The sequence below is a fragment of the Salvelinus fontinalis genome, chromosome 23 (genome assembly GCF_029448725.1).
Source record: "Salvelinus fontinalis isolate EN_2023a chromosome 23, ASM2944872v1, whole genome shotgun sequence".
NCBI lineage: Eukaryota > Metazoa > Chordata > Actinopteri > Salmoniformes > Salmonidae > Salvelinus > Salvelinus fontinalis.
In genome coordinates this window covers 37650483-37667361 of record NC_074687.1, presented here as the reverse complement: position 1 = coordinate 37667361, position 16879 = coordinate 37650483, and the positions used below count along the sequence as shown (strand labels likewise).

General features: G+C 41.0%; 1 protein-coding gene across 1 annotated transcript in view; it reads right to left on the bottom strand.

Moving 5' to 3' along the window:
- Window positions 1–3559, bottom strand: part of evx2 (even-skipped homeobox 2) — a 5299-nt gene extending 1740 nt beyond the window's left edge. The window contains exons 1-3 of the mRNA XM_055878692.1: window positions 2523–3559; window positions 1919–2154; window positions 1–1213 (exon numbers count right to left, since the gene is read on the bottom strand). The exon at window positions 1–1213 is cut by the window's left edge and continues 1740 nt beyond it. Of these exons, the coding sequence (XP_055734667.1) occupies window positions 599–1213; window positions 1919–2154; window positions 2523–2928 (1257 nt within the window). The 5' untranslated portion in view covers window positions 2929–3559 and the 3' untranslated portion in view covers window positions 1–598. The remainder of the gene's footprint in view (window positions 1214–1918; window positions 2155–2522) is intronic.
- Between the last annotated feature and the right edge of the window lie 13320 nt (window positions 3560–16879).

Sequence of the window (16879 nt, the reverse complement as noted above, 5' to 3'; positions counted from 1 at the left end):
TGTGATAAGCCGAATTAATAGCCAAGTACCGTGGGCCGAATTAATAACCAAGTACTGTGGGCCGAATTAATAACCAAGTACCGTGGGCCGAATTAATAACCAAGTACCGTGGGCCGAATTAATAACCAAGTACCGTGGGCCGAATTAATAACCAAGTACCGTGGGCCGAATTAATAAACAAGTACCGTGGGCCTATCACTGAATTAGATAGTTATGTCTAGGTTTTAAGGCACATGAATCCAGGTGTGAATGAAGAAAAATAAAGCTTCATCACCACTGCACTAACAAAATAGTCCTTTCAATTATTGTAAATTTAGCACTTACCAATGTTCACACTTTTGGCAGTTTAAAACGTCTAACATTATATTTCTGTTGAATGCAAAATTTTTGTATTTTTTTCCCGAATAGCCTAGTGCCTAGCAAATCTTTGTTTATTGTAAAAACAAATATTTAAGTGTTTGCTAATTATGTTAGCCTAATTGTTTTGGAATTACCGTTATTTGTCCCCCAAATATTGGAGTCATAGATGGATGTATAAACTAACCACAGAGCAGAAAACATGAGCAACTGAACTTGTTTTAGAAGTTCCAGTGATGAGTTATCTGTTTAGTGAAGATTCCTCTCTCTGATCTGGTGATGGAACCGAGGTTTTACTCAGGACAGCTGCAGAATACGGCAAAAATCCACTCTCGGATCTTTGCCCAGATGCTGTGCAGGTGAAGTCAGAGTTGGTACTTCTGGAGCCTAGCGCACTGGCCGCTTGGCTGCTGTGACAACTGAGGCACGAGCATGGGCCAGTGGCTGATGGCGCGCTGACCGCGGCTGCACATGCTGCTGCTGCCGCTGCTGCTGATGCTGCCGCAGAGCTATTGAGGCCTGCGGGTGACTGATAAAGTCCTGGGTGCCTGAAGCCACAGAGAAGCTCTGGGCGTGAGTAAGGATGGGAGAGTGCACGGAAAGTATCGAGAGGGCGAATGGAGGTAGCGAAAGGTGACGATGCAGCACCAGACGCAGCTGCGGCAGCGGCAGCTGCTGTGACACCAACGTGCGGGTAATAGTGCAGAGGCATGTGGGAATGGAAAGGGTATGGTAGACTTCCGGTGGCTGCCGCGTGCGTCATCATGTAGGTGTAAAAGCTTGGATCTGCTGGATGGGGCCAAGACATCGCCAAACGTTGCCTCTTATCCTTCATCCGCCTGTTCTGGAACCATACCTACAGACAGAGAATTATCATTCATGTTTAATGGGACCCTATTCTATCCAACCCGCCTGGTAGCACAGTATTTACGCATTACAAAATACCGGGTCGACTCTCCATGCATTCTCCCAGTGTTCAGAATAGTCGTGTGTAGTATAACAAAGAAACTGCGTAAACATAGCTAATGTGCGTTTGATAGAATTACGGGTTTTAAACGTATAGGCCAATGTAAATTTTTTTGTGAATGTTTATTTTTAGGGACCGCTAAACAAATCAGCAAGTTGAAGAAATGAAGTCCAACGAAGTGCCTCTGACAGTAATTTTTCAGATTCATAGATTCATTGCAAATTCATTTCAGACTATATTCGAGTAGGCCACCTGCTCACATTGTGAATGACCAAACGGATTAGTTTATACGGGGGGGCTGTATATGTGTGTGTGTGTGTGTGTGTGTGTGTGTGTGTGTGTGTGTGTGTGTGTGTGTGTGTGTGTGTGTGTGTGTGTGTGTGTGTGTGTGTGTGTGTGTGTGTGTGTGTGTGTGTGTGTGTGTGTGTGTTTTGATACATGAATGTTGGTCAGCGTGTGTATCTGAATGTAGTGTGCATCTGAATATAATTGTAGCCTAGTCTATAGTCCTAACTATTTGTAAAACAATATTATTTGAATGAATATATTACGCACAGCTATATACAGCTAAAATATGCATATAAGAGAACATACCTTTATTGTAGTTTCAGGTAGATTCAGTGATGCGGCCAGTTCACATCTTCTGGGTCTTGAGACATAATTTTCCCTGTAAAACTCTTTCTCCAGTCTTCCTATTTGTTCTCTGGTGAAAGCAGTCCGGTACCGTCTAGTCTCGGCATTTGACATGTTTGAGCTCATTCCATTGCCGTTATGATTGGAAAGGGAGGATGAACTTGTGTTGGAGCCTCCAGAATTATTGTCAGAAAACCCTTTAGGAAATAAATATGCAAAGTTATTTGATAGTTTCATATAGGTTATATAAGAAGTTGTATTGTGTATACATTTCTTGATGTAATATGTTTTCACGCGAGATGATGCCTATAAAATAAATGACAAATTAACAAGCAATTTTTTTCTAGCAATATCTGTGAAATATTTGAAAATGAAAGATACAATTATTAGCTAGTTCTAGTTGTTGTATAAGCCTACATTATTATTATTGCTGTTGCTATTATTATTATTGTTATTACGATTATGTGTTCATTCTAATCCATTTTCGGTTTTAAGATATCATAGAATATACATTTCTCTGAAATGTTTATTTCGTCAGTAAATCTTAATTCAGAGTGAACGTTACCTTTGTTGTTGTTTTCCTTGTGTTGGCTCGGAGAGCGATGCGATGGGCATCCCACCTCCACATCACTGTTCATATCTGAGTCTTGAGAAACTTCTGGGTATAAGTGAATTTTCTTTCTGCTTTCTGAGGATGAAATCTCCGCGGAGGAAGTATTCTCGCTGTTGTGGTGGGTACCGAAAATACTGTCGATTTCGAACTTGCCTTTGGTTGGAATATCCCCTAGACTTCCATGAAGCGAGGCGGAACTTATTCTCGGGCTTAGACGACCACTGTGCTGAGAATTTTCGAGGGCCTCCAACACTGAATTTCCAGCGGAGTCTGACAGGTTCGAGAGCCTTTTCCCAGGCACGGGACTGTGCAGACCTCTCTCCATCAGAATCATCTCTTTTCTTATCCTCTCCATCATTAAGCCTTCTAGAAAGAAACACAATTTCCAGGGCTGGTGCTCCGATGAGTTGTGGCGGAGCTAATCCGCATTCAGCTCAGCAACTGTCTCTAAATAATATAACACCTTTTTATGAGCGAGACGGGGGGAAAAATTGAAGAATGCCAATGCGAGCAATGAATGACTGTTTAAAATGACCCGTGCATCCTTTCTAGCCCAAAATGTCATTCATCAAAAAGTGGTTGCTGCTCGTCGTTAAGGTGCGCGTGACGCTGCTCGAATGATCATTTATTGTAACAGGTTTATAAGCAAATAAATACGAGAAGGCTGTCAGTTGATGATGGAGGCGGCCTGCGGTCAGACGAATATATATCCAAGTGGAGAGGAAGAGGAGAAGTGAGGAGTGGAGCGCGTGTCCCTGGGTTGATCTGAGTCTGCTTAAGATTGCTCTTGGGTTTGGCCTCTGGGGTGAAATTGACAGTCTGATTAATAAAATGAGCGCGGCAACATTTCCCTCTTCATTTAGGAATATCATTATGCTTTGATTCTCTATTGTTTCTCCCTTCTGTTCTCTTTGCCCCTCAGTCTGTTTGTCTTTCTCTTTTATTCTCACTTTCTCCATCGATAATTTCACTGAGGCATTCTCGAATGATACATTATCACTGAAAGTTATTTTGTGAAATCCATTTAATAGCATTTAAATGCAAGATATGATAGTGATAATTCTGAACCGAATTTCACTTTTATGATCATGTGAATTTGTTCTAATCATTTTTGCATGTTTGTTTTACACTCCTCACTGTAATAAAAATACATTTTGACATCATCATTACACTATATTTTAAACAATGCAGATAAAATAGGAAGTTATAACATATGCTTGGGATGTTAGCATTTTCTTTAAAGGGGCAATCTGCAGTTGCTACATGCATTTTTATACGTATAAATTGATTATACTGATTCTTGAAGAATATAACTAAATGCCTCATGAGCTTAGTTCAACTGTCGTACCCCATCATAACCCAAAATATAAGCTTGTTATACTCCACTGTTTGTAAACAAATCAAATTTAAACAAACACTGTATAGCCTCAAAACATGGTTAAAAATATAATTTTGATATTATGGATGGTTAGTCCTTGAACCCATAACTCTGTCTGAATTTGAGAGTCGTTAAATTTTCCATCCCCATCCTTCTGCTTTATACCCAAACAGTGGCAGGGAGTCGCTTTGTTATTGTTTCAACTGCGAATTGACCCTTTAAGGTAGTCTTATATTATCATCATTGCTTCAGTAGGCCTACCGAGCTAAATTATGCCTGACGAATACTTGTTTTTTTCTCATGTATTTGTTATTTTCAATCGTGGAATAATGATGTGTAATTGTGCTAATTTAAACCCCTCCTGATAAAACATTACCTATTTTACTGCAGGTTTTGAGTTGTATTATAATCAGGCTTATTTTATATTATTTGGTGTCGTGCATATTTTAGAAATTATCCTATAGTCAAAGGTATATGTTGGACAGACTGCAATTACATTGTGTTTGCTGTTATCAAAGATTGTGGTATTAGCCTAATATCGTGATGATTAGTCTCCCGATGTGATGCCTGTAGATCTCTATTATTTTAAAAACTCGATTTAATGTTAAGAATACGTCGAGGTGATACTCTGTCTCCTGAACAGTCTCAGATTTAGAGGGAGAATGCTCTTATAGCTAAGGTTATCGGGAATGGATATTGTATTCGGTAAGGTAATGTACCAGTGGGGCCTGGAAACGTCGTCTACGCGTCCTTTGGCGCCCCCCAGAGTTTCCCTGGATTATCACAACGCTTGAGACGGAAGTCCTTCCCGTGATGTACAAGGCTATACACTGTGTGATCCATCTCTTGCTAAAATCATATGGGCTAACCCTTTGGAGTCAATATGACGGGTTAAAAGAATTGTAGTCGCTCTGTACTGTGATCATTTTAAGCAATAAGGCCCGAGGAGGTGTGGTATATGGCCAATATACCACGGCTTTGGGCTGTTCATTATATAACGCAAATAAACGCAAATATAGGACGCAATGCGGAGTGCCTGGATACAGCCCTTAGCCGTGGTATATTGGCCATATACCACAAACCCCCGAGGTGCTTTATTGCTAGTATAAACTGGGTACCAACGGAATTAGATCAGTAGAAATAGGTGTTTTGTCATAACCATGGTATACGGTCTGATGTACCACGGCTGTCAGCCAATCAGCATTCAGGTCTCGAACCACCCAATTTATAATGAAAACTATGTCATATGGGCTTCTTAAATATTTGTAGAAGTGGAATGGGAATTAGGGCATTCATTAAAAAACACAAACATTGTGGATGTTATGAGAAAAATAAATAGCTCAATCGTTGGAATTAGAATACCGTTTTTTGATCTTAACAATGAACAATGGCCGATTTCATTGATGCATGAATAGGCTATTATATCACCTGATATAGCTGTCATTTTGTCAGTATAAAAGCCATGTAGCCTTCGTGTTTTTCCTTTACGAACCATGAATAGACTATTATGTCACCTGAAATAGGCTAGCTGTCATTTGTTAGTAAAAGCCGTATAGAGTATTGTAACAATACTAAAATATAACAATTATATATTCATGAAATTGCCTACAATGAAACAAATAGTATAATTATTGGTTGATTCATATTATGATGTGCTTATACAATCTGTAGTATTTGAATTTATCAGACCAGAGGCATATTCATATCTAAATATATACTCTGTGTCAGATTTATTGTAGGCCTAGATGCATTAGCCACCATGATACTTAGGTGCTATCATTGGAATAATTCAGCGTTATCTATTTTATGTTAGACCTATTTAATTAACTTAAATTAAGGACCTCTATTCCCGAAAGCTCTTCATCAAGTATAATTGTTACACTTGTAACTCATTTATGATGTCCTTGAAGTTAGGTGGACAAACTCTGCTGTCTCACTTCTCTCAAGTTTTACAGTGAGACACCCGTTTGAGTAGAAGTCAAAGACAAAACCGTAGGTTGGAAAGCACAATTCGAAGTCGTTAAGGAATTCGTTTAAGGCCAGGTGTGGCTAACACGCTGGAACTGGCTTTTGACGGGTGGATATTCAGTCTAGTCTCCACAATTTATGAATTCCTTTTCAATGCAAACTGATAGAGCCATCTAGTGATAACTTTATACCATTGCAGGCTACCACCCATAAGAGCGGGGTCTGTGTGGTTGAAGGTTTAGCCGCCTCCTATTCATTAGCTTTAACAGAACGCAACCATTGTGCCCCAAACGGGAGACTCACATCCAAAGCTCACATTCGACATTGACTGAGTTGACCGGTTAGGAATTAAACTAGTTTTGAATATTCATAGACACGTATATTCTGTTTGTGACACTGTTGTTGCCTTCAGAAACACGGGATATATGAAGGAACAATAACCGTCTTCACTTCTGAAGTGCAGCTACGATGTGTGTTGCATGATTCCTGTTTCAGACCTTTCCTTACACTCTTAGAAAAAAAGATTCCATATTGAACCAAAAAGGGTTATATCACTTGTTTCAGATATGGAACCCTTAAAAGTTCTATATAGGACCCTTGTATATCGTTCTTTGATCAGAACCCTAGGGATCCTTCTTCACTGAACCATGGTTGGTTCCAGATAGAACCATGTATGGTGTCATTCATGAATTGTGGCTTCTAATGAAGAGTAATATTTCTAGCTAAGAATAGCCTACAATATATTAAACAATTAAACTATGCACAAAATAATACCAGCATAGTTTAGAGATTGTAATTATATAGATGCGGTAAAGAGATCAATGGAACGCAGACCCGTGGGATTGAAAAATGAAGGCGGAATAACGCACATTCAACAAATCTGGGCCTCGTTTCACATAGCCTTTGTAGCGTTAAGACCATCGTTAGAACCATATTACGATGTATCTTTAGTAGTCGCTGTTTCTCAGAGCCTTCGTCAGTAACGTTGCTCTTAAAAACCTTCGCACATCTGCGAGTGAACCAGACCGCTTGTAGAGCAGCCAAAATGCATCGTTTTATGCCTTTCTGCGTCACTTTATTCATACATGAACAACGCTAAACATAGAATCAAGATGTTTAGGCTAGGTAGGCTATCTGTCTGACTGTGACCGCGGATAACTTCAGAACGAAGTTGACCACAAATACAAAGTTGCCAAAGTATTTGCAATTGTTACAAACAAGTGAAAGATAAAACGATGTTTCAAATAAAAAATTAGATGACTGCTTTAAAATGTAAGTACATGGCCCTATAGGCCTATATTTAAATCATATTGAAATCATATTGTGTTGTAGTTTTCCACGGGGGTACTGTCTGTAATAGGTTTAATGATGTGTGACAAGAGTTGGGCAATTACGTGCGCAATCTGTGATTTAGCCTAGTGTATAATTATTGGGTAAGCATAACAAGCCGCCTCCATATTTGCAGCTACAGGTAGTAATATCTCGCTAGGAGCTGATCCGTTTTCAGTGTTGTGGAATAAATCTAATGTTAAGGTAAAATATGAGTGGAGAAGGCTGGGCCCAGTTTCCTTATAGTGACGGAATTTAGGCATAGAAGGGTTTTAACCAGTAGAGGTGCGAGGGTAAAATCACTTGAGAAGCCACGCCCCCCTCCAAAAATATATTACAACCTATGTGTTGTGATAATTGCGTTGTTTGCTCCATAACCTGTTAATTCATATGCCTTGCGATTGTGATTTATAGGCCTAAAGGCCGAGACAATAAGAAGACACAGTGGCAGAATACATTCAACCACACCCTTGTTATATCACAAAACCCGATAGCAACCTCTGTCCAGTGAAGTCCACAAAGCATATTGCATGTACAGTAACAGACAGTTACATGATCTACAGCATGGTCAAGCAAGTACATTTTTCAGACGTTTTTGTACCACTAAACAACTATTGATTTGGAACCACAGAGAGTTACCGTAAGTCGCAAAGAAAACAGGAGCTGCCTCCACTATTCCAGCACCATTTCAACTTCAACAATTCAAAATCATGCTTAGTCGAATACAGTGACATCTAAAAGATACCCAATACAATTTAGTTCAATCAACGTAAGCTAAGCTAAATATGATGTGGTTGTCCATGGTTCTGATTTCTGTGTGCATGTGTGTGTGTGTGTGTGTGCGCGCGTTCGTGCAAGTAGAAAAACATGTTGTCTAACCCTACATGCAGAGAAACGCCAATGTCATCCTCCTCTCTTTCATGTTTATGAAACTGATTATCACTCTGTCATACAGTACACGCTTTTATTTTTTGTTGTCCTAGGCTACCTAGCTAAAATTCTTACTCGCTAGCCTAACTTCCATTCATGGGCAACATTAATATTTAACATTAGCCTTCTACATCTAGCTACATATTGAACTTCCATCCTCTCAGGCCAGGGGTACAACAATGTATGAATTAACTCTTAATGGTTGGATCAGAATCACCATTATAATCATTGACCAGTATGGACAATTAAGTATTCTTATATTCTTATATTCTTTGGACACTGTGTTAACAACCCTCCAGGCGAGCTTCAATGCCATACAACTCTCCTTCTGTGGCCTCCAATTGCTCTTAAATACAAGTAAAACTAAATGCATGCTCGTCAACCGGTCGCTGCCTGTACCTGCCCGCCTGTCCAACATCACTACTTTGGACGGCTCTGACTTAGAATATGTGGACAACTACAAATACCTAGGTGTCTGGTTAGACTCCTTCCAGACTCACATCAAACATCTCCAATCCAAAGTTAAATCTAGAATTGGCTTCCTATTCCGCAACAAAGCATGCTGCCAAACATACCCTTGTAAAACTGACCATCCTACCAATCCTCGACTTCGGTGATGTCATTTACAAAATAGCCTCCAATACCCTACTCAATAAATTGGATGCAGTCTATCACAGTGCCATCCGTTTTGTCACCAAAGCCCCATATACTACCCACCACTGCGACCTGTACACTCTCGTTGGCTGGCCCTCGCTTCATACTCGTCGCCAAACCCATTGGCTCCAGGTCATCTACAAGACCCTGCTAGGTAAAGTCCCCCCTTATCTCAGCTCGCTGGTCACCATAGCAGCACCCACCTGTAGCACGCGCTCCAGCAAGTATATCTCTCTGGTCACCCCCAAAACCAATTCTTCCCTTGGCCGCCTCTCCTTCCAGTTCTCTGCTGCCAATGACTGGAACGAACTACAAAAATCTCTGAAACTGGAAACACTTATCTCCCTCACTAGCTTTAAGCACCAGCTGTCAGAGCAGCTGGTAGATTACTGCACCTGTACATAGCCCATCTATAATTTAGCCCAAACAACTACCTCTTTCCTTACTGTATTTATTTATTTATTTATTTTGCTCCTTTGCACCCCATTATTTCTATCTCTACTTTGCACATTCTTCCACTGCAAATCAACCATTCCAGTGTTTTACTTGCTATATTGTATTTACTTTGCCACCATGGCCTTTTTTTGCCTTCACCTCCCTTATCTCACCTCACTTGCTCACATTGTATGTAGACCTGTTTTTCTACTGTATTATTGACTGTATGTTTGTTTTACTCCATGTGTAACTCTGTGTTGTTGTATATGTCGAACTGCTTTGCTTTATCTTGGCCAGGTCGCAATTGTAAATGAGAACGTGTTCTCAACTTGCCTACCTGGTTAAATAAAGGTGAAATAAAAGTAAAACGACCATCAAAATCACTATCTCCATCCATGGCTAATTTAGGAAAGGGCTAATTTAAGCTAGCTTGCTAGCTAGCCAACGGAGTAGAACAACACAATGAGATGCAACAGTTCAAGTTTTTCTGTGAATGATTTATGCTCTCAATGGGATTTGATAGGAGTGACGCCAAATCCAAGTTTGCTTCCCTTGACACTTTTTTTTTGGTGGGCTAGGACCATTCACAGCTGAGCTCGCTAAGTTAAGCTCAACGCTGATTGTCACATTTTTTATACTTTTTTTGTCAAGGGAGGCCAGATGCTCACTTGCTTCCCTTGCCTTCAATGCTGCGGACGGCAACAATGTCATACTCGTTTGGACCAGACAGCATCAGATAGGTGGCCTACACATAGAGAGACAAAGGGGTGCTGTTTCGTTCGCTCGGGTGTTTTCTCCTGTGAGATACATTCAGCCTCTAGCAAATTGAAGGAAAAAAATGAAACAGAGAGACAAAATATATATTTTTGTATGTTTGTATTGGTCAATTTTTTGGGGAAGCCTGACTTCCCTCGGCTTCCATGAATACACGCTTACAGAAATCGGTGATGGTAGTCAGTCGTTTCGAACTGTAATGCAGTTAATTGGCGATGATGACATCAAATCGAATATATTTTAATTTGCCACATGCACCGAATACAATAGGTGTAGACTTTATTGTGAAACGCTTACTTACGAGCCCTTTCCCAACAATGCAGAGTTGAAAACTAAGAACATGAGCACAAAAAACAACAACTAAATAGAAACACAATAAAATAACAATAATGAAGCTATATACAAGGAGCACAGTTACCGAGTCAATGTGCTGGGGTATGAGTTGTTGAGGTGATTGAGGTAATATGTACATGTAGGTAGGGGTAAAAGTCACTAGGCAATCAAGATAGATAATAAACAGAGTAGCAGCAGGGTGTTTGAAGAGAGAGAAAGAGTGTGTGTGTGTGTTGGAGTGTTAGTGTAGTATATGTGAGTGTGTGGGTAGAGTGAGTCTGCATAGAGCCAGTGCAAGAGAGTCTGCGCAAAATAAATAAGGGGGTCAATGCAAATAGTCCGGGTAGTCATTTGATTAACTGTTCAGCAGTCTTATGGCTTGGGGTTAGAAGCTGTTCAGGAGCATTTTGGTACCAGACTTGGTGCTCCAGTACCGCTTACCGTGCGGTAGCAGAGAGAACAGTCTATGACTTGGGTGGCTGGAGTCATTGACAATTTTTAGAGCCTTCCTCTGACACCATTTGGTATTGAGGTTGTGGATGGCAGGGAGCTTGGCCCCAGTGATGTACTGGGCCATACACACTACCCTCTGTAACCCCTTGTGGTTGAATACCAAGCAGTTGCCATATCAAGCAATGATGCAGCCAGTCAAGATGGTGCAGCTGTAGAACTTTTTGAGGATCTGAGGGCCCATGCCAAATCTTTTCAGCCTCCTGAGGGGGAAGAGGTGTTGTCGTGCCCTCTTCATGACTGTGTTGTTGTGTTTGGACCATGTGATGTGGACACAAGGAACTTGCTCTCAACCTCTCCACTACAGCCCAATCGATGGGAATGGAAGCGGGCTTGGCCCTCCATTTCCTGTAATCCACAATAAGCTAATTTGTCTTGCTAACGTTGAGGGAGAGGTTGTTGTCCTGGCATCACACTGCCAGGTCTCTGACCTCCTCCCTGTAGGCTGTCTAATTGTTGCCTGTGATAAGGCTGTTGTATCGTTGTATCACTGTTGTATCGTCTGCAAACTTAATGATGGTGTTGGAGTCGTGCGTGGCCACATAGTCATGGGTGAACAGGGACTACAGGAGGAGACTAAGCACGCACCCCCGAGGGGCCCCAGTGTTAAGGGTCAGCGTGGCAGATGTGTTATTGCCTGTTTAATCCCAGGGTACTTAACTTGGTGATGAGCTTGGAAGGCACAATGGTGTGGAACGCTGAGTTCAATAGAGATTGCGTCATCTGTGGAACTGTTGAGGCGGTATATGAATTGCAGTGGTTCCAGGGTGTCTGGAATGATGGTGTTGATGTGAGCCATGACCAGCCTTTCCAAGCATTTTATGGCTACAGATGTGAGTGCTATGGGGCAATAGTCATTTAGACAGGTTACCTTGGGTTTCTTGGGCACAGGGACTATGGTGTAGGTATTACAGACTGGGTCAAGGAGAGGTTGAAAATGTCAATGAAGACACTTGCCAGCTGGTCAGCGCATAGTCTGAATATGTGTCCTGGTAACCCGTATGGCCTTGTAACCTTGTGAATGTTAACCTGTTTAAAAATCTTACTCACATCGGCTACGGAGAGTGTGATCACACAGTCGTCTGGAACAGCTGATGCTCTCATGCATAGTTCAGTGTTGCTTGCCTTGCAGAGAGCATAGAAGGCATTTAGCTTGCGTCACTGGGCAGCTAGAGACTGGGTTTCCCTTTGTAAAAGACATGAACGTGTATTGGGACTGACACAAGCATTATACTCAGATTTTTTACCTCAACATAGTGTGGAATACACATATAAATAATAGCCTAAATGTAGACAAATGTTGCTGGGGACATGCCCATAGGGGGCACAGGTGCACTTGTCCCTTCAGATTTGTCCTGTTAAAATAATAATAATAATCATTATCTTTTTGTAATACTACTAACCACTTAGTAATTTTATGAAGTTGGCTTTAGCTAGCCAAGATAGGTTCCCAATCTCCCAACACTATAATTAGCTACCAAAAAGCCATTTCAGGCTATCAATCAAGCTAGTTAGACAAGCTAGCTACTATCTCTTAGCTGGCATGCCTGCTGGCAAGGTTGGTAGACTTTATAAAAGCAAGCAAAAACTAAATATACTGAATAAGACTCACATTCCTTTCAATCTTTTACCCAGATTTCAGCAGAGATGCAGAGAAGCATATTTAGTTTATTTTAAAAAAAGAACCACCCATCAGGAGGATACAGACAGCTCAAGAGGTATGCAGAGATATGCAGAAAAATATAAAAAATGTTTTTACATAGAATTAAATGGAATGAGTTTGACTCTAGATTGCAGGAAGAAGCTGCTTCAGGTTTTTGAAAAATGCAATATTCTTAAATTTAGGAACCGGGGGCGTAGCCCCCCTACTGACCACCCCCCGGTCATCTTCACGTACTTTGTGCCCACTCAGAGTTTTGGGGTGCATGACGCCCCTGGGGGGCAATGAGGAGATTTGGGATCTTTCCCCCACAGCATCTTTTCCACACGCGTTTAAATGGCATTTCCATTGTTTTGGTCGAGTTCCATTGACACCTTTACCGCATCTATGCAAACATACTGAAGTTTGGAAATATGCACTGATGGCCAGGGAGGGATCTTTGTTTGAATGATGACCCATGTCAATCTTGGTAAGAACAGTAGGCCTACAGTAGCTTATGGGTTGTTGCCTGGCTGGTTCCTAAGAATAAGAAAAAAGGAGCAAAATCATGAGTTAATCTGCTAAAATGAAGACAAAATGCTACGCAGATACAGTATAATTATTAGGATGTAGAAGAACAATTTATATGCAGTTGTTGTCAGCAGCAGCAGAAAGAGAGATCCTCTGCCTCTGATAGGTGGGTTACTGTCAGACAGTAAAACATAGATAGTATTTTAAAAGTAATGTAGGCTAATGATTAACTAGGCTATTTAATCACCAAGACTTATTATAAATACTTAATCATAAATAATTTAGATAGCTACTTACCTCCTTTCAGTCAGCCCACTGCCCACCACGTGCGTTCAACAGAGGTCAGCAACAGTAATGTCTTCATGAAACATAGTCCCCTCATCTGGCTCAACACTGAAATGCTGAAATAAGTAACAATTAGATAATTGACAATGTCATGCTGTAGTCTATAGCTCTATTTGGCATATTCAATAACAAACATGTACATTTATTTGTAATAGCTAGCTAGCTATCTTCTGAAGTGGCTAATTAAAGTAGCCTATCCCATAAGCTTTTTCCTGTCTAGCATTATCTGATTCTGAAATAACCGTATCTACCTAGCCTTTAGTTCATTATATGATTATGGCCCAATGTGTTTCAATTAACTAATCAACTTTGCATTTCAGAGTTTGGTGTGACTGTGTTAGCTTTTGTTTTCTGTTGTTGGCTAAAATCCACATTGCACTCTGGGAAAGGGATAGAACCCTCAAGCCTCTTTGCCTTCAGGTTAATATATACACTGCTCAAAAAAATAAAGGGAACACTTAAACAACACAATGTAACTCCAAGTCAATCACACTTCTGTGAAATCAAACTGTCCACTTAGGAAGCAACATTGATTGACAATAAATTTCACATGCTGTTGTGCAAATGGAATAGACAAAAGGTGGAATTTATAGGCAATTAGCAAGACACCCCCCAAAACAGCAGTGATTCTGCAGGTGGTGACCACAGACCACTTCTCAGTTCCTATGCTTCCTGGCTGATGTTTTGGTCACTTTTGAATGCTGGCGGTGCTCTCACTCTAGTGGTAGCATGAGACGGAGTCTACAACCCACACAAGTGGCTCAGGTAGTGCAGTTCATCCAGGATGGCACATCAATGCGAACTGTGGCAAAAAGGTTTGCTGTGTCTGTCAGCGTAGTGTCCAGAGCATGCAGGCGCTACCAGGAGACAGGCCAGTACATCAGGAGACGTGGAGGAGGCCGTAGGAGGGCAACAACCCAGCAGCAGGACCGGTACCTCCACTTTGTGCAAGGAGGTGCACTGCCAGCGCCCTGCAAAATGACGTCCAGCAGGCCACAAATGTGCATGTGTCTGCTCAAACGGTCAGAAACAGACTCCATGAGGGTGGTATGAGGGCCCGACATCCACAGGTGGGGGTTGTGCTTACAGCCCAACACCGTGCAGGACGTTTGGCATTTGCCAGAGAACAGCAAGATTGGCAAATTCGCCACTGCCGCCCTGTGCTCTTCACAGATGAAAGCAGGTTCACACTGAGCACATGAGCACATGTGACAGACGTGACAGAGTCTGGAGACGCCGTGGAGAACGTTCTGCTGCCTGCAACATCCTCCAGCATGACCGGTTTGGCCATGGGTCAGTCATGGTGTGGGGTGGCATTTCTTTGTGGGGCCGCACAGCCCTCCATGTGCTCGCCAGAGGTAGCCTGACTGCCATTAGGTACCGAGATGAGATCCTCAGACCCCTTGTGAGACCATATGCTGACACATGCACATTTGTGATCTGCCGGAGGTCATTTTGCAGGGCTCTGGCAGTGCACCTCCTTGCACTAAGGCGGAGGTACCGGTCCTGCTGCTGGGTTGTTGCCCTCCTACGGCCTCCTCCACGTCTCCTGATGTACTGGCCTGTCTCCTGGTAGCGCCTGCATGCTCTGGACACTACGCTGACAGACACAGCAAACCTTTTTGCCACAGTTCGCATTGATGTGCCATCCTGGATGAACTGCACTACCTGAGCCACTTGTGTGGGTTGTAGACTCCGTCTCATGCTACCACTAGAGTGAGAGCACCGCCAGCATTCAAAAGTGACCAAAACATCAGCCAGGAAGCATAGGAACTGAGAAGTGGTCTGTGGTCACCACCTGCAGAATCACTGCTGTTTTGGGGGGTGTCTTGCTAATTGCCTATAAATTCCACCTTTTGTCTATTCCATTTGCACAACAGCATGTGAAATTTATTGTCAATCAGTGTTGCTTCCTAAGTGGACAGTTTGATTTCACAGAAGTGTGATTGACTTGGAGTTACATTGTGTTGTTTAAGTGTTCCCTTTATTTTTTTGAGCAGTGTATAACCTTTTTTAGTAAAGGGTTCTTTCATCTCGTCAAAATAACCGAAAGGTTCTATATATAACCCCAAATAACCTTTTTTTCTAAGAGTGTACTTTATTTGAAAAATGCAACTTTTAGATGGGGGAAATGTCTACCATCGGGCCTACATTGTTAAGTCCAGACAGCAAGTTCAAGAGTGATGTTCAAGTGCAATAGCGTTTCCATTTTGTGCTAATTTGTCAATAGGCTTTTGAATCAGTTGAGTGTCTTTACTGACTATTTATTGACTATTTACTATTTGGTGTAACCTTGAGCAGACTTAGGCCTAGGGTACTGGTTTCTACTGAAATTGTATATTGCCTAAATTCATTTCTAAGACTTAATTTAAATGATTAGCTGATTATTCATTATATAGTGACATGGATGTCAAGGTTTGTATAAGGATTCAATAATTGTTTAAAGGACATGATTATATTACTACAATTTTTGAATATGGGCCTATTTATAGAGGAGTGGTAGACTTATATTCTTGTTAGACTCCTATTTCAATCAAATGTTGGCACCATGGTTTGTGGAGTAGGAAAAAACTACCCCCAACGAAAGAAAACTACATCCAATAGCCACTTTAAACATATATTATTAGTGGTAAAAAATGGGAAGGCCAAATGTGATCATTGTAGCCTATAACAATCATTAATTGTATTTAACACGAAGTTAAAAAGGTGTTAAGTCCTATATTGCTAAATTATGGAATTATTTTGAATATACCATAGTGACGTTTCTCAGTATAATTACATGCAAATATGTTGATATAAACATTTCAAGAATAACTAAGGAAGTCGATACAAAGCCTGCAACAGTTTTCAAATGTAGACTCCTCCCTGCATGTTTAACAAGTGGGCATATGTATACAGATATGCGTTGTCAGATAATAATGTCAGTTTTTTCTGTTCTGGTTTTGTTCTTTTGTTCAATTTAGGATTTATTTCACCCGTGAAAATGATTGGATTGGTTCACCCGTGGGAAAAAATCAGGAGTTGGCAACTATAACATTATAAATGGAATTGTAGGCCTATATTTTCAGTGAAATAAAAGCTGACATTGATACAAAAACATTGGCTATTGTTATATTTGTTAACAAAACCGTTGTTAAGAAGAATTTTTTTGACGCATAAGCATTGCCTATTTGATAATCAAATGTATTGACGTTTTTTTCTTTCATTGATCATCTTGGAATCCTGCGTATGCTGTTATATGTTTAACATTCTCCTATATTTTACAAACATTCTTGCCCAAAACAAAACCACAATATATATTTGCATGTCACGTGAAAGCAACCGACCAACCACATTTAGTTGTCACAGTTCTGTAATCAGTCAGGTAACAAAAAAACGAAAGGGTTATTTGCATTCATGCACTGCAACGCAACATGTTCTGGATCTGACGGGACTATGTGAGGTTTTCACCGAGAAAAGTTGCATTGGCAGTTCGTCAAACTG